This window comes from Dermatophagoides pteronyssinus, unplaced genomic scaffold (assembly GCF_027571235.1).
Source record: "Dermatophagoides pteronyssinus isolate colony J.1.1.1.1 unplaced genomic scaffold, Derpt_VIB-CSIC_2022.12 sq0022, whole genome shotgun sequence".
In the NCBI taxonomy this organism is placed as follows: domain Eukaryota; kingdom Metazoa; phylum Arthropoda; class Arachnida; order Sarcoptiformes; family Pyroglyphidae; genus Dermatophagoides; species Dermatophagoides pteronyssinus.
The window spans coordinates 184,902-202,897 of record NW_027461546.1 but is presented as its reverse complement, the minus strand read 5'-3'; the positions used below and the strand labels follow the sequence as shown (position 1 = coordinate 202,897).

Below are 17,996 nucleotides of genomic sequence, written 5' to 3'. Positions count from 1 at the left end.
AAATATTGTTTGATTGTAATTATTTAGTTATTTAGTTTATTAAGTTCTTCTTTACGTTTTGCAACTTGAAATTTCCATCATCATCATCATCAAATAACCAACCAAAAAAAAAATGTTTAAAACAACAGCAAACAAAGAACATGATAATCCAATATTGGCAATAAAACTTCGTAGTCCATCATCATCTGGTACAACAATGAATAAAACAAATTCAAGTGGTTATCCAACAATGCCAACATTAACAACAACAACACCTAATTTATTTTCGAGTGTTTCTACTGCTGCTGGAAAACCAGGAAAATTACCCGATAAACAATCATATGGTTATAAACAGGAAGCATCATTTTTAATGTATTTAGCTGCATTTTCATCATTGCTTGGTGCATTTAGTTTTGGTTTAGGTATTGGTTGGTCATCGCCAGCATTCGAACAATTTACATATAATACAAGTGTACCACAATTATGTGAACCATATGATTTAAGTTTATTAACATGGATTGGTTCAGCATTACCATTAACCGCATTATTTGGTGCTGCATTTTCCGATTCAGTAGTACAACGTTTTGGTCGTCGTATTGCAATGATTGGTTATTGTATACCATTGACAATTGGTTGGTTATTAATTATTGTTGCCCAATCCGGTTCAGTGATATTAACTGGTCGTATTGTATTAGGTTTAGCAATTGGTGCATTATCTGGTACAGTGCCTGGTTATGTTAATGATATTTCAACAATCCGTATACGTGGTACGTTAGGTGCTTTATTTCAATTATTTATTGTTACCGGTATACTATTTGCATATGTTATTGGTGCATTTCTCACATGGCGTATGGCATCAATTGTATCGTTAACACCGACCATATTACAGGCAATATTATTATATTTTATGCCTGAAGGACCAAATTGGTTAATACAACGTAAACGACTTGATCAAGCTAAACGTTCATTAATTCGTGTTCGTAGTCCTAATAGTGAAATTGATAAAGAATTTGATATTTTAGTACAAGAATCCGAACAACTATCAAAATTAGAAAAAGGTAGCATTGATACTGTCGGTAGTCTTGGTGATGATAAAGAAAAACAAAAACAAAAACAAACAAAAAATGGTTCAAAATGGCATCTATATAAGAAAAAAGAGAATTTAGTACCATTAATATTATCATTAGGATTGATGTCATTTCAACAGTTTTCTGGTGTTAATGTTGTTATGTTTTATGCAACACCAATATTACATGAAGCTGGTAGTTCAATAACACCAAGTTTAGGTACAATATTGATCGGTCTAGCACAATGGTTAGCGACATTTGCCTCAGCTGTATTGGTCGATCTAATTGGTCGTCGTTCATTATTATTAATATCCGGTGTTGTACATGTAATCAGTATGCTGCTATTCGGTGTTTATTATCATTTTTTACAAGAAAAAGAAACATTGGGTTGGATACCAGTATTTAGTATGGTTATATTTATTATTGGTTTTGCAGTTGGTTGGGGACCAATACCATGGCTGATGGTTGCCGAAATTACACCACGTGAAACATCAAGTTTAACTGCTGCATGCAGTACAACTGTTAATTGGGCATTAGCATTTATTGTAACAAAAACATTTAAAGAATTACAAGAATTATTAACACAACATGGTGTATTTTATCTATTTTCTGCTCTATCAGCTGCTAGTGTATTGTTTACATTATTCTGTTTACCCGAAACAAAAAATAAAACATATGAACAGATTCAAGATTTTTTTGCTGGAAAAAAATCATCAGGATCAAAAACAAAAGATGGATCAATTGGAACAACTGGAAAAACATCAAAAACAAATACAAAACCATCTTTCTTGGAATTTTCATTAAAAGATAGTAATTCATTAACACGTTCATCGGATTCCGCTTGAAAGCTAATGATAATCGCGAAGAAAGATAGAAAGGAAAGCGAACACCGAGATAAAGACAATATATATCTGATATATTAAAAATTATTTTTATTTTTATTTTGTTTTCTCAACCAAAATGTACAAAATCAATTGATTCTTTTAGATTCATTGAATGAAGATTTTGTTCAAATTGACCATTTGTTAAGCCTAATTTGATACAAATTACGATCGGTGGCTTAAGATTGGAAAAATGTATGATAGGAATTTTTGGTTTATCTTTGATGCCTTTAATGCAAGTTTCATAAACATAGAATTTTTTAGCTAATTTTTTAGGATCAACATCACAGAATGCTTGAACTTTTGAACGATTCTGTTCGGAAAGACAACGATAAAATCGACGACCTTCTTTACCGGCATTCCATATCATAAATTGATTCCATTTGCTAAGTACATTTTTTTCCAATTCAGCCAGACGAATATTCCAAATTGTTTCATCCAAAACAGAAAATGTTGTCGCTTCTGAATGATAACGATATGTTAGTAGAATATCACCAGCTCTTTTGATACCACCACCATTGCGAATATGTTTATAGAAGAAAATTAAATCTTCTGGTATGCCTTTCGAATCCGATTGATCAAATGCACCAATTTTATCGAAACATTGTCGTGTACAAAACCATGTTGGCATCAATATGGTTGGTCCAAAACAAGTATAAATCTGCTGGGTTAATTGATCTTCGGCTAAATTGTTTGCCCATTCAATATAACGTGGTGTTGAATTTTCAGGAATCCTTCGAACTTTACAACCAACAATACAATCAGGATTTTGTTTACAAATTTCATATTGTTTTTGAATTCTTTCCGGATCCATTATATCATCTGAATCGAAAAAACATAAATAATTTCCATTCGATTGAGCGATAGCATGATTTTTTGCACCACCAACACCTTTTGGTTGATCCTTATCCGGATTTGAATTGATTATCAATCGAATTCTGTTGTCTTGATGATGAGTGGAACAATATTGATCATACCATGATCGGATAATATCTAATGAACGATCTGATGATCCATCATCATAAATAGATAATTCTAATAAATTATGATCGAAATTTTGATGGGCAATTGAATCAAGACATTGTTCAAGATATTTTTCCGAATTTCTAACACAAATTATTATACTAATCAAATCAGGCATTTCAATTTTTTTGCCGAAATGTTTATACAAAAACTTTTCCCATATTGATTATTTTCGGAAAATTTTCACGCTTGTTTTTAATTTATTCAATGTTTTCCGTATAAATATTTCAATTTCGACCAATTCTTTCAGCTTACGACCATATCACGTTGAGAACACCGGTTCTCGTCTGATCACCGAAGTTAAGCAACGTCGAGCCGAGTCAGTACTTGGGAGGGTGACCACTTGGGAACACTCGGTGTCGTAAGCTTTTCCTTTTTTTAAAAAAAATTCAAATTTTTACAACAAAATTATTTAACACTTTACAAAACATAATTTTTTTATTTTAATTTTATACAAATAAAAATAATTTCCATATAAAATGAAATAAAATAGATAAAAAGAAAACTTTTTGAAAAAATCACTGGCATCTATCGGATTGATTGATAACCACCAAACAAATTATTTAATTGTAAATGAAGATTCTGTTGTTGGATGTGACATACGAATAACGCCAACACCACCACCTAAACGTCGATAATTCATTGAACCACACAATTGCCATTGATTATCTTCAGGGCTATACATTTCAATTGTTTTCAGATATGTTGTACCATCGAATCCTATTTATAGAATAGATCATGATAAGTAAAATTAGATATAGACAAAAAACAAAACAAACCTCCAACAGCATATAAAAATCCATTTACAACGGCAAGACCGACACCGGAACGTCTAGTAGTCATAGCCACAATTGGTTGCCATGTATCGGTTTGTGGATTATATCTTTCGGCAGAACTAAGTTCCGTTGTATCATCACGACCACCAACAGCATAGATCATATTATTATAGACAGCACAACCAAGATGTTTTCTTCGTGTCCACATTGGTGCGACTGGATTCCATCGATTTGTACGTGGATCATATCTTTCTACAGTATTCAATGGACTATTACCATCGGATCCACCAATAGCATAAAGATAGCCACCAAGAACGGCAACAGCTACACCAAGACGACCAGTAGTCATACCGGCTAATTTTGTCCATCGATTTGATTGTGGATCATATCGTTCAACAATATTTAGACATGAAACACCATCTTGTCCACCAACTGCATAAAGATATCCATCAAGAACGGCAACACCGACCGAAGTTCGACAAGTTGAAGTTGGTGCAACATCAATTGACCATTGATTTGTATGAGGATCATAGCGTTCAATACTGTTCAAATATGATTGACCATCATGTCCACCAACTGCATAAAGCAATTCATTTAATACGGCACAACCAACACCACAACGACGTTTATTCATTGGTGCAACCATACGCCATTCACGTGTTTGTGGTTCATAACGTTCAACCGAAGCAATAGCATCACCACTACACCATCCACCGGCTGCAAATAAAATTTCACCACGACGAACAGGTTTACGTGGCCGAAAACGTGGTCCAACCATCAATGATCTTTCTTGTGGTAATAATAGATAATTTTTGGCTTCATCAACTAGATCACGACATGCTTCATCATTTTTTACTAATATATCCGATGAAACAGTTCCAACTAAAAATTTTGCCGACATTTGTGATAATCTTACATGTTGTAATACATGTGCCAAATGTTGGCTACGTTCCTGTACATTATAACGAACCCATTTCATAATTGCATTATAAACTTGTTCTTCAGTTGTTATATTCAATTCGTCGGTTGAAACAATATCGATCAATTGATTAACAGGTAATAATAAAAATTCTTCGTTTTCAATTACTTCTTGAAAATAATCCTGAGTATATTTATCTGCATAATGTAATAGATCTTGACATGCATGTGTATCGGCAAATGATCTTATTCCCAGACAATTTGATGGATCTAATTCACGACGTAAAAATTCACAACAAACTTCTTGTATTTCATTCATTTGTAATAAACATGCTGCCGGTAATAAAACTTGTACATTATTCTCTTCAATAATGATATGTGAAGTATATGCGAATTCAATCAATAATTCCATTGCATGTTCATCAATATCTCTGATGATTACTTCTGTTTGTCTGGATTCGGCCAATTCTCCAGTAAACATGGCTAATAATAAATTAGTGATTATTGTTTAAAATTAATTACAATAAATTTAACGCGTTCGCTACCGGAGATTTCGAAAAACACATAGAACTACAGCAAATAAACGACGCATATATGCGTCGCTGGTAGCGAACGCGTTAAAGTCAATTCTTACCAAGAAAATAAGGGCTATATGCAGCCAATAAAACACGATGAGCATAGATTTTTCTTTGTCCAACAATAAGAATTACATCACAAAGTTCTCGCCGTCGTCGTAATATTGATAATGATTCTAACATTAATTTCGAATGTTTTTCAGATGTATATTCAAAACGCTTAACAGCAACGGTAGTATTCGAATCCAAATTTGTGGTGGCTGAATTTGATGATGATCGTATTGATTGTGATCGTAATGATGATGATGGATGAAATCCAGTAGATAGAATTATATTAGGACTGGAATTCATTAATGTTGATTGACTTGAAGTTGGTCGAGGTGGTGGTGGAGGTGGGGGTGGCATCGCTGTTGTTGTCGATGAATTATTATTATGCAATTGATTGGAATTCTGTTGCTGCGATGTTGATGATGATGATGATTGATGCATTGTTGAAGAACTATTTGATGGATTCTGTCCATAATCCATGCAAATATCCAATGGATTCATTGCCCGTTGATGATGCATATTATTATCAAAGGCAGATGAATTTCATTTATTAAAAATTTTATCCGATAAGAGATCTAAAACAACGAAAAATGTTGCATAACATCAACATCATCGTTGTCTATCGAGATTCTTTCGATCAAAAAATATTCGAGTAAAAAAAAATAAACAAAAAAATTCCAAAAAACAAAACCTGTTCATAGATGACGTCCGCATCTGTTTTTTGTTTGGCCATAAAGAGCGCGGGTTAATTTGAATTTTATTAAAATTCCTTTTTTTTTGTAATTAATAAACCTAATTATGATTTTTTTTTGTAATTAGACGAAAATTATATTTAAGTTCCAAAATCCATTATAGTTTCTGTTTTTCCAAAGAAATGATGCAAAAAACAACTACAAGAAATTCTAAAATTCAAACAAAACGATTCCAAACTTCATCAACAACGAATTTATCAGTGAAGAAAATTTCTAATCAAAAATCGACACCAGCTATTGTCATCAAGGGTAAAAAGAATGTATCGACAACCAAATTTGCAGTAAGGAAAACAAATTTGGAAATGAAAAAGTTTTCAGCGAAAATCAATAATTCGTCAAAACTAACGAAAACAAGATCAAATAAGCTGAACAAAAATGTAAATATAAAAAATTTTCGGCCAATAAAATGTCGATTAATTACGACGACAACAACAAAACATTCCGCAAAACATGATTTAAAATTGATAAAATATAAATTTGTAGAAAATTCTTTTGTTGTCAACAACGACGACAACGATGATGATTTTGATTTTGATGATAACGATTTCTTACGTTCCACATTAGATTCATCGTCATCATCATCATCATCATGGTCCATAGGGACAACAACTGAAACAACAACCGAAACAAAGTCAAAAACATTATCGATAATATTATCATTAAACAATCATAATAATAATAATCCTTTAACTACAAAACGGTGGTCATCAAAAGAGATTAATAATAGTGGTGGTGGTAGTAGTAGCATAATCGAAGTATTTGGATATCTAAATCTGGAACAATTCTGTGCTGAGCTTGAGGGGTTAACAAATCTTTAAAACTTTTGATTTTTTTTATTGCTTTTTGTTGTCTTCTTGGATAATAAAAAAAAATGTTTTCTTGCGAAAAAGAGTACATTTTTATCATGATGAAAATCATGATTAACCCAGTGTGTGTGTGTGCGGTCTTCACACTATAAATATTCCTGACAATTTCCATTTGATTTTCATATTCGTTTCAACCAACCAGTCAAACGATCAAAGAATCATTGAATAACATTGATCCAGCCAAAATGACATTATCATTTGTATTGACTGTAAAATTTTTCCTCGTCTATTTATTATCATCATATTTATGGAATAGCTATTCTTTACCTGGTGGTGGTGGTGCCGGTAGTAGTTCTGCAATTCTTGGCCTATCTGATTCTGATGGTGGTGGCGGCGGTGGTGTTAATTTCCTAAAATGGCCATCCGTTTCCGAAATTATACCATCATTTTTATCGAATAATCAGCTAAATCCACCAAATAATGATTCAACGACGGAAAAATCAAATAAAAATTATTGTACCGATGATGTTGATTCGATTCCAATGACTGTGGTGGAAAAACAACTTCCATGTCATCATAATATCGATGGTAATAATGACGATGAACGTATTGTCGATGGTGAATTGGTCGGTATCGGGCAACGATCATATCAGATTGCATTATTTCGTCGTGATAAATTTGCCTGTGGTGGTTCATTTGTGTCACGTCGATTTATACTAACCGCAGCACATTGTGTTAATGGTTATCAACCGGAAAATCTTAAAATCCGATATGCATCAAGACAATATGATTCCGGTCCATTAATGGCCATACATTCAATTCACGTACATCCAGATTATAATCCATCTTTGGTTCGAAATGATTTGGCTTTACTGCGTTTGACATATCCTTTGCCAAAAATTCCTTTATTAATCAGTTCAGTTGAATTGAATGAAAAATCAAATCTCGAAGCAAATCAAAGTGTTATTGTAAGTGGTTGGGGACGTACAGGAAGATCATTACCAATTTCGAAACGTTTATTAATGGCAAAATTACGTATAGTAGATACGGAAGAATGTCAACAACAATGGTCAACAATGTTTCAAGTAAATTCCGAATCAATGATTTGTGCCGGAGATTTGGATAAAAGTGCTTGTAATGGTGATTCAGGTGGACCATTAACATTCGATAGTGATGGTGGTAATAAATTAATTGGTATTGTATCGGTTGGATCATCAACATGTTTATCCGCAAAACGACCAAATATCTATACAAATGTTGCATATTTTCATGATTGGATCCAGAAAACAATTAATGATAATTATTAAATCTTCAATCTCATTTTACTCACTTTTTTCAATTTTTTTTCTGATCATCAAAATTTTCTTTTAAATAAACAGAATTATAATTATAAATAAAATGAATTTTTAAAAGTTTTTTTTATAAAAAAAATTATCAATTTTAATCTAATAAAACTTTACTGTATTTGGATAACAAATTTTCGATTCGAGTTTCGAGTTTTTTTTTGTTTTCCGTCCGGGTTACCATCGATTCGGGTTTTTCTTTTTCTTTTCTTCATTTTCATCGGAAAGAAAAACATTATAATTTAATTATCGCTACCGAATCATCATCATCGATAGATAGATAAAAACAACAAAAAAAAAAAAAAATATCGTCGACGAATAAAAAAGAGGAAAAAGATGAATAAACATTGAAAACGAAAACGAAAAAAGAAAAAAAAATTTCAATTGGTGATTCACACTCAATAGTGTCTAATAGTACATCACTCTATCCATTTGGGTAGAAATATAATTCGAAACACAAACATTCGAATATAATACCCGAATATAAATTTTTCGGGAAAAACAAACAAATATTCCCCGGATTCAAACAAAACAATGTTTTTTGTTTTGTTTTTTTTTTTGCTTTGTTTGATAGAATTTATTGTTTGCTATACAGTCATCAATGAAAATAATAAGCCAATTTAAATGTGAAAAACGAGAGCGAGAGAGAAACAAAACGAACTAACCTCTCTTCTTTCTGACAAATTGAATTGAATGACTTGTATACCCGAAATTGGCAAATGAAGCGTGTTCATGCCACGCGATCAATCAAACCCGAATCAAATTGACCATATGATTATTATTACTATTTGAACTAATCTAACCGTGTGTTGGGTAATTAAGTGTTTTTTATTATTGAATCATTAAATAATTATATTCATTATATTGGTTAGATGGTTGATTTGGTCGAAATGGATGAATAAATCTCAAGATGTAATCATTAACAATGTTTATTTTGGATCTTTAAAGGTAGGTTATTATTTGAATTGATCAAACCAAACACTTTTAAAAAAATCGATAATTTTCAATCGAAAAAACATCAAATTTGATTGGAAAAAACTTTTTTTTCACTTCTGTATTTGAATCTGAAATGATCGTAACTTGTAAAAAAAGAAAATCAATTTTATTTTCGTTTGAACCGAAAAACGGAGAAAAACAAAAATCGAAACTTCAATCAAACCAAAAACTAGATAGTTTCGGTTTGGCTTGACTGATTTGGTTGGCTTGCTAGGCTGGTCCAAAGTATGAAACCGTAACAAAAAAAAAAAAAAAAAAAAATCTGGCATCAAACTTATTGTTTGTGTTTTTCAAGTTTTGGTTTCGATTTCCAAAAAAAAACGAATACCAATTTTTCTTTCCAATTTTGTTCCAAATGAAATGAAATTGATTGTTTTTGTCAAAATGATGATGATGATGATGATGATAGCGAGAGAAAGAACAGAATCTAGATTTATTCTCCCATACTTTTTGTTTTCAGAATCTCTAGAATCCATTTTCCAACAACAGCAGCAGATGAAAAAAATCCAGAGAAAGAGAGAAAAACAAAAATTCGTAAATCCAATGATCCATATCGTCAGTGTGTGTTGGTGGCGGTGGAACAAATAGCGATCCAGGATAAAATAAATAGATAGTAATACTAAGTCTTCTTCTCAAAAAATATAATTGAACTAATAAGTGACAATTCCCAAAACACACACAATATAGTCAATTTGTGTGTGTAAACCATAATAATATTAAGCGATTTTCAGTGAAATGCATCAAATTCGGCAATAAAAACCTAGAAATATAGAAAAAAGAGAAAAATTCAATCCATCCATCTCTTTCGATATTCTCTCTCGACAGTAAATTTGAAATTTATTATTATTATTATTATAGCGATAGAGATGGCAAAATGGAGATAAAGAAACCGCTATCGATTATTATTATTATTATAGTGGTAAAGATATCATCATCATTAGAATTTGTTTATCACTTTAATGTTTTTTCTCTTTCTCTCTCTTGATATATTTGTTGTTTCAAAACTTAACTTGACTGATGTTTCAGATAAAGGTGATGTATGCATTGAAATCATGTGTAATAGAATTGATTTGAATTTGAATTTGATGCGGATGATGATGGATTTATTTTTATGTGTGTGACGCACGTCGATCAAAAAATAGAATAGGATTTGTTTCTGAATAAATTTCTACAAAGTTTCAAAAAATTTTCATCATTCAATTTGAATTTCAAAACACAGACAGGCACCAAGCAAAACACTTCATCAACACACGTGTTTTTTTCCTGGCTTCTAGTTTTATAGAACCATAATTGAAAAACTTTTTTTGGAAAAATCTCCTTTAATCTCGATTTTGATTTCTAAAAACATTTCTTTCGATATGCAAAATTTGAATTTTTTTAAAATTTTTATTCAACCAAAAAAGAAGAAAGTGTTTGTGTAAAAAAGAAACAAATTGACTATTTGTTTTTTCTCTGATATAAATTATTGACTAGTTGTTTTTTTTGACTGAAAAAAAAGCGTAGGAATCCTTTTCTTGTCTATACATCCAATACATGATTAAGATAACCAATATAACAAATAGCTAAACGTAATATTTCAATTTTGGATAATTTTTTATCCGGTGGTAATGTTGGCAGAAGATGACGAAGTTGAGCAAATGCAACATTAAATGCTTCAACACGAATACGTTCACGTGTAGCGTGTGCCAGGCGATATTTTGCTGTAGCACGACGACGACGTCGACGTTCTTCACGACTTAATCGTGCTAATTCTGGATCCATTTCAGATTTTCTTTGTCGTTGTTGACCATTACCATTCGTTAATTTTCCATTAATTTTTAAATTTTGTTTACGATTTTTACGATATTTTGTTGTTTTGGTTGTTGTTGTTGTTGTTTCCGATTGTTGTTGATGCAATGATGATGATGATGTATTACAACAAGGCGAATTACAAATTACATTACAATCATCATCATCATCATCCGTTTGATTCAATGATGTTGATAATAAGGATGTTTGCTGATGCTGATGCTGAAATTGGTAGCAGTTGTTGTTTTTTTCGTTTGTTGTTGTTGTTGATTCCGTTTGATAATTGAATTTTTTGCTAGTTTGTTGTTGTTGATGATGATTTGTATCTATTCGGTTGTTGTTGTTGTTGTTGATTAACTGTAAATTATTATTATAATATTGTTGTTGTTGTTGATTTTGGTTATAAAAAATTTGATTATCATCCTCATTATTATTATTCGAGATCCTTGTTGTTGTTGTTGTTGAAAAATTTGAATCAACAACAACAACATGATTATTATTAGCTTGATGATGATGATGATAATATGGCAAAAAATTTTGTTTTTGTTGATCAAATGATTCATGCTGATATCTATGTTGATGATGATGATCCATAATAATTGTATTCAATGATGATGATGATGATGATGCGGATGATGAGGAATCCAAATCGATTGATAAATTTTGTTGTTGTTGTCGTTTTGAATTGAATTTTAATCGATGATGATGATTGTTGTTGTTGTTGTCGATATCCATCGTAGTTGTCATAATCATCATCATTTCAATTGAATCCTGATTCCTATGGTTTCCATTCAAACACATTATTCTGGGTCTGGAAAGTCTGGAATTGAAAAAAAATGAAAATTTTTCGATGAAAAATTGAAAGTTTTCGGAAGGATCGGAACATTTTTTTTCCGAAAACTTCTGTTCATCGTTTTTTTGTTTTGTTTTTATTTCTCTGTGTTTAGCTTAGCTCGGCTTACTTTGTTATTTTTTTCGGCTGCTTAGATCAGGTCTATTGTCATTCAAATTAAGTTGGAAAACGAAAAAAAAATAAAAACATTTGATGCAGGACAAGACAAACACACAATGAAAGTGTGAATGATTGGATTGTAAGGCAACAAAGGTTAAAATGAAAAGAAAAGCCGAGTGACAAGGGATAATACATTTTACTTTCGCTCTGTTTTGACTGATCTAACACTGCGGAATAATAATAATGCTAATTTCAGAAAAAATATGCCCGAAATACAAACAAATTCAAGCCTCCATCATCATTATAATAATAATCATCGTTATCGTTATTGGCCATCTGGCCACGATCATCATCATCAATCGGTAGAATTGGTGAAAATTGAAATAGAATGAATAATCAATGATAATTAGATTAATCAACACCAAACAACATTGACGATTTTTTTTCAATGTTAGTTACCATTACAATCATATATTCAACACGTTACAAGACAACAACAAGGGACAGGACAGATGTGAGTTTTGTTTTTAATGTTTTTTTTTGTTTTGTTTCCAAAAAAGTAGCGCGTCAATTTATTAATCCTATTTTGTTTTTTGATAAAACTAGAATTATATTAAGGATTTTCATATGAAAAAAAATTGAATTCATGTCATGACGAATGAATGATAAAAACCTATGGAACATAACACATAACCTAAGCTTTCTTTTTGGACACTGTTTTTCGGTTATTGCAGGTCGTTTTTTTTGTTTTGTTGAAAATCCCTTGATAAAAGGAATTGAATGTGATGATGATGATGATGAGGAAACCCGAAACTTTTTCTTTTTTACACCGATATTGGGATCAAATTTCAATAACAAAAGGCATCGATATTGAATGAATAATCAAGGGCCAAAGGTTGTGGGGTTGGAAATCATTCATAGTGGTGAACCAAAAAATAAATAAATTTTGACCAGAAAAAAGCTGATGTTTAGTTTCAAATGAAACGAAGTGTTAAGAATTTTTTGTTGTTGCTGTTGTTGAATTGTAAAAAACATTTTAAGAAAACAATCAAATTAGCGGTTATACAAAGACTGATTAGCTTGATTGGTTGGCTTATTTTTTTAAAGCATCATTGAACCTGTGTGATCACAAACTCAACTTACAGTCAATTTACTTTATTGTATAAAATAACTTGACTTTTTTTCTTTTCTAAATATTCAAGTGTTGTTCTGTTGAATGGAAAATTAGTTCCATTAAATTAATTTTTCAATGATGATTTCAAATGAAATTTTTGAAAAAAATTCAAACAAACTTACCAGAATTTTCAATTTATCGATGATGATCGATCAGATTTTTTTTCCATATTTTTTTTGATCACTAAACAAATGTATGGCTGCACTTCACAATAATTTTCACATCAATGAAGAATTCTGTGCAGATTCTGTGTGTGTGTGTGCTGAAGATTCTTTTGCAAATATAAATTCTGAAATTCCATTCAATTTATATATGGTGACATACAAACACTACAGGCTCCTCCCTTTGTCCAAAAACAAACCAAAAAAAAAGTCCATCCTACTTACCTGCCCATATCTATCTATAACATCTACAATATTTATCTTTTTTCACTCCACCTCTTCCTATAACAGTACACATACTGTATAATTTTATTGATTTTCAAAAATAAAAATTTCAATTTTTATTCGATTATAAAGGAAGGATTAGTATTGATCATTATCTATATGATTGATTATTATTGTGTTATGTATTAAAATATCAATTATAATTAATAACATCATTATAATATAATAAAATTAATAATGGTTGTCCCAATATTAATGATAACCAAACTAATGCATTAGCTAAATGCCATGAACGAATATTTTTTGCTAACATTTCAAATAAAATTTGTGAACACATTCCAAAGAAAAAATGTATACAAATACGACCCAATGGTACGGAAACAAAATATTCATGAAATATACCGGAAAATATGAATACCAAAAATGTTGCCTGAAAATGGCTATAACCTTGATATAATGTTGGATAGAATAGATGACGTTTCAGCCAACGATGAATCGGTAGATTCCAACGACGCCAAAATTCTGATATTGTACGACTATTCCACCAATCATCATAAAAATGGCGATCAGCAAAACATAATATTTCAGCCATCAAATTAGCTAATGATTGAAAAATACAATAAAAACCTAATAACCAAATGGTTATTGTAGCAAGCTTTTTTTCAAAAAGAAAACAAATTTTCAATTTTCAATTTAAATTTCGAACCATTTGACAAAATACATACCGACATTTTTGACCATTGTAAAAGAAATTGTGATACAGTTGTTTCGGATGGATTAAAATGACGATCTTCTAACGGTATAATAATCCATTGTTGTATCAATACACATGATAATTCAATTAGAAATATCTATTGAGCAAAAATATATTAAATCTTTTCAAAATGTATTTCATTCACTTACAAATTCAATAAAACAACGAAACATAAATGTAAAATTTCGAGATTTTTTCATTGGAAAATTACATTGATAACAATTGGTTGGTAGATAAATAAATCGTAAAATATTTGTTATTGTTAAATTATCTGGATACAGAATTAAACGTGTTGGATCCCATGCACGTAATGTTTCACCTTGATAAAGTTCTAATTGTTCATTAGTTTTTTTAGTTGGTTTACGATAGCCATTATAAACTTGTTGGGTACGCCACCATGAATTGACTTGATGATATGAATATAATTTAAAAAATACAACAAAATACCATAAACATAGTATTGATAGTAAATATGGATTACAATCACATTTCATTGTTAATCCAATCGGTATGAATAACATTATCAATAATATTGTTGACCAAATCCAACCGAATATATATTCTTCATTCGGAGTCGAATCAAATCTTAACATATGAATCAATTGACCATCAGATTTTGGTGTAAATGTTATTGATGATTCGGGTAGATTTTCTTGTGTAACACGTCCCAATGATTCTAGATAAAAAACAAATATACGTTCCATAAACAGTGAAAATAATGCAAACAAATTGGTCAACAATGCTGCATATATTAATGGACGATTTTCTTCATAGAATATATTTTCAAACCATTGAATGGGATTTGCTTTCAAACCATATTTGGTTGCATTTTCCAATACTAATCTACCGACCGATATAAGCTAAATATGAATGTATGAAAAATTTGTTGTTTTTTTTTAAATTTTTTAATTCTTACCAAAAGAACATTGATAAAATTTTTAAATCCATCAATATCTAATTTCCATTTATAATCACTTAATGTTGATTCTTTTCGATAATGTATTCTGTAGTTTTTAAATTTTTTTAAATTGAAAAAAATGTACCCAATGGAATCAGTTTTTGAAAAAGAATCACTACTTACACATTATCATAGAATAGGACATTTGTTTCTTCGGGTTTTAATATTTCCGAATCATCCTGGTTATGGTGATGATGAAAACCATTTTTCTCTTTTTTCGTCGAATCAGTCATTGTTTTTTTTTCGCAAATGAAAAAAAAATTTTCTCGGTACCAATTAAACACTAAACGAAATCACGAAAAAAACATTTATGAAAGAGACAGATGTATCGATTGAATGTCGTTCGAGGAAAAAAAATTTTTTATTATCATCAAAATTTGATTGCCAAAAAAAAAATTCGCACAAAAATTATCAACAAAAAAATCGAGGAAAATGAATGTTTTTCTCACTCTAAATGACAAACACACACACACACGAACAAATCAATCCCGGCATCTTTTCCAGTAATCAATTGATCAAACTTGATCAAGTGATGTTGTTTTCCTATTTTGAACAAAAAACAGATCCGAACAAAAAAAATCGAATCATGTCAGATAAAGGATTATCAGTATTTGTAAAAAAACATAGCATTTAGTCTGATTTGTTATAAATCAGAATGATTGATAATTTTTTTTAAATAAAAATTCAAATCAAGTACAAATTTGTAATCAAAGAAAAAAAAGAAGAAACATTTTTTAAATAAATTTGTTTTATTGATCAATTAGGCTAATTTTGTTGTTGATTTATTATCATTATTATTATCAATTAAAGGTGGTAAATTTTTCCATGCAATATTACCATTGAATAGTAAATAATTGGGTGAAATTGTTGTTGATAAATGTTGTGTCTATAGAGAATAAAAACAAAATTATTAAATGAATATAAAAGCAAAACAAAACAAATCTTACCTGAACACGTGTATATCGTACTAATAATTCTAAAATTATTGGATCAGTTTTTTCTTCATTCATACCGAGTATTGTACGCCAAATAGCACCAGCCAATATACAATCATTAGTAACTAATCCTTCATCAAGACCAAATAATGCTGCATTAAATTCTGAATATAATTGTTGTATCATTACATATTTTTTTCGTCGCTTTATAAACTATGTAAAAAATATTTATAAATTATGCATTAAAATTGATTGATAGAATAAAATACTTACATATAATTTATCCAAACGATTATTAACATCTTCCCACATTCGTTTTATTAATTCATTACGTAATGTTTTACCATTTACTTTGTCTTGCATACATCGATTAGCTATCATCCTGTAACATTATTAACAAAAAAAATAACATTTAAATTGAAAAAGAAAAACAAAAGATAATCATACCAAACATGCCACCGAGTAATACAGAACCATGAATTAAATGTATCATCCAATTTAAGTGTTTCGAAAAATTTTGCTATATCAATTTTATCCGTACAAGATTCATATAGAAATACACTTGATTTACGTATAACAAATAATGGTGGTGTTTTAAAACCAAGCATTTGTCGAGCGTGACATATTTTCTGATCACCTTTATCCGGTAATAATGAATAATCATAGAATGGCTTTTTTTTGGTGAATAGCAAAATCAAATAAATTATTATCGTTGTTGTTTTCCTGAATTATATTTCAAAACAAACCTTTGATGATGATGCGGATGATGATAAACATCGAATCTGACCTATTTTATTTAAAAGACTAGGATAATAAGCAGATAATCTTGATAAAGGTCTCATGTTTTTTTTATTTGAACTAAAATGAATTGCCTGAATTGATTTTGAAAATTTTGAAAATTTTAAATCACATGTTTTGAATTTTATTTTGAAGAACGTTTTTTTAGCCAAAATAATTCATAGATGATGTGACGGTGTGTGTGTGATTTTTGTCATGAGCACATGTTTGAAACAAAATTTTGATTTTTTAAAATTTTAATTTAATTTTTTCAAATTATCATCATCATCATTATCGACCATCATTATCATCATCAAATATGCGTCCACTTAACGACGAAGAAACTAGATTAGTTTTGGAAAAATTATCCAAATAGTAAGTTGTATTTTTATCTTTGTTTTTCATTGAATTCATTTGTTTTCATTTTGCATAATTATCAAAATTAGCATTGGTGAAAATGTTAAATGTTTATTAGAACGTCCAGATGGAATTTATTCATTTCGTTTACAAAATGAACGTGTTTTTTATGCAAGTGAACGTATGATTAAATTGGCTGCAACAATAGCACGTGATAATCTAATATCATTTGGTACTTGTATTGGAAAATTTACAAAAACAAGAAAATTTCGTTTGAATATAACTGCATTAGAATTTATGGCACCATATGCAAAGGTAAAATGACCAATTGAATTTCAACTTTTTCTGATTTGACAATATCTTTTTTTTGTTTACAGTATAAAGTATGGTTGAAACCAAATGCCGAACAACAATTTTTATATGGAAATCATATATTAAAATCTGGTCTTTCACGTATCAGTGATAATACTGAACAATATCAAGGTGTTTTAATTTATTCAATGAATGATTTACCATTAGGTTTTGGTGTTGCATCAAAATCATCCAATGATATTCGTGTTGCTGATCCTATGGCTATTGTTGTATTTCATCAGGCTGATACAGGCGAATATCTTCGTAATGAAGATTTTCTTGCTTAAATAAAATTTTTTTTTCTAAATTTCTGTATGATAATTTTTCATTTGTTTTCCTGAATAAAAATTCCAATTTTTTTTGAATTAATTTTTGTTTTAAAAAATATTTTTTCATTTGA

At 30.0% G+C, this 17,996-nt stretch overlaps 6 protein-coding genes and 1 non-coding gene across 9 annotated transcripts; 4 read left to right on the top strand and 3 right to left on the bottom strand.

Moving 5' to 3' along the window:
* The first annotated feature begins 27 nt into the window (after positions 1 to 27).
* On the top strand, positions 28 to 1,987 carry LOC113795412 (facilitated trehalose transporter Tret1-like). The gene has a single exon (XM_027345592.2). The coding sequence runs from the start codon at positions 113 to 115 to the stop codon at positions 1,889 to 1,891; it is 1,779 nt and encodes a 592-aa protein (XP_027201393.2). The 5' UTR covers positions 28 to 112; the 3' UTR covers positions 1,892 to 1,987.
* Positions 1,988 to 3,199: 1,212 nt separating this feature from the next.
* LOC113795481 (5S ribosomal RNA) lies at positions 3,200 to 3,318 on the top strand. The gene has a single exon (XR_003474864.1). It is a non-coding gene; the product is annotated as a 5S ribosomal RNA (ribosomal RNA).
* Positions 3,319 to 3,335: 17 nt separating this feature from the next.
* On the bottom strand, positions 3,336 to 5,927 carry dbo (Kelch-like protein diablo). The gene is made up of 3 exons (XM_027345591.2): positions 5,279 to 5,927; positions 3,730 to 5,127; positions 3,336 to 3,670 (listed from the first exon to the last, which is right to left on the bottom strand). Exons 1-3 carry the CDS (start codon positions 5,784 to 5,786, stop codon positions 3,510 to 3,512), a joined length of 2,067 nt encoding a protein of 688 aa, XP_027201392.1. The 5' UTR covers positions 5,787 to 5,927; the 3' UTR covers positions 3,336 to 3,509.
* Positions 5,928 to 6,987: 1,060 nt separating this feature from the next.
* LOC113795415 (trypsin epsilon-like) lies at positions 6,988 to 8,194 on the top strand. Its single transcript, XM_027345595.2, has one exon. The coding sequence runs from the start codon at positions 7,071 to 7,073 to the stop codon at positions 8,130 to 8,132; it is 1,062 nt and encodes a 353-aa protein (XP_027201396.2). The 5' UTR covers positions 6,988 to 7,070; the 3' UTR covers positions 8,133 to 8,194.
* LOC113795423 (uncharacterized) lies at positions 7,462 to 13,409 on the bottom strand. Of its 3 annotated transcripts, none has more exons than XM_075822984.1 (4): positions 13,201 to 13,409; positions 10,175 to 11,772; positions 8,156 to 8,189; positions 7,462 to 8,071 (listed from the first exon to the last, which is right to left on the bottom strand). In XM_075822984.1, the coding sequence occupies exon 2, from the start codon at positions 11,751 to 11,753 to the stop codon at positions 10,683 to 10,685; it is 1,071 nt and encodes a 356-aa protein (XP_075679099.1). In that variant the 5' UTR covers positions 11,754 to 11,772; positions 13,201 to 13,409; the 3' UTR covers positions 7,462 to 8,071; positions 8,156 to 8,189; positions 10,175 to 10,682. The 3 variants fall into 3 exon arrangements, with proteins under 3 accessions (XP_075679099.1, XP_075679101.1, XP_075679100.1); XM_075822986.1 differs by lacking the exon at positions 13,201 to 13,409 and adding an exon at positions 12,856 to 13,130; XM_075822985.1 differs by lacking the exon at positions 13,201 to 13,409 and adding an exon at positions 11,915 to 12,529.
* A 109-nt stretch (positions 13,410 to 13,518) lies between these two features.
* On the bottom strand, positions 13,519 to 17,045 carry LOC113795426 (diacylglycerol O-acyltransferase 1-like). The gene is made up of 7 exons (XM_075822989.1): positions 16,858 to 17,045; positions 16,559 to 16,782; positions 16,385 to 16,493; positions 16,124 to 16,324; positions 14,368 to 15,078; positions 14,190 to 14,315; positions 13,519 to 14,119 (listed from the first exon to the last, which is right to left on the bottom strand). Exons 1-7 carry the CDS (start codon positions 16,951 to 16,953, stop codon positions 13,658 to 13,660), a joined length of 1,929 nt encoding a protein of 642 aa, XP_075679104.1. The 5' UTR covers positions 16,954 to 17,045; the 3' UTR covers positions 13,519 to 13,657.
* A 23-nt stretch (positions 17,046 to 17,068) lies between these two features.
* LOC113795422 (60S ribosome subunit biogenesis protein NIP7 homolog) lies at positions 17,069 to 17,965 on the top strand. The gene is made up of 3 exons (XM_027345602.2): positions 17,069 to 17,263; positions 17,335 to 17,560; positions 17,623 to 17,965. The coding sequence occupies exons 1-3, from the start codon at positions 17,208 to 17,210 to the stop codon at positions 17,881 to 17,883; spliced, it is 543 nt and encodes a 180-aa protein (XP_027201403.1). The 5' UTR covers positions 17,069 to 17,207; the 3' UTR covers positions 17,884 to 17,965.
* The last annotated feature ends 31 nt before the right edge of the window (positions 17,966 to 17,996 follow it).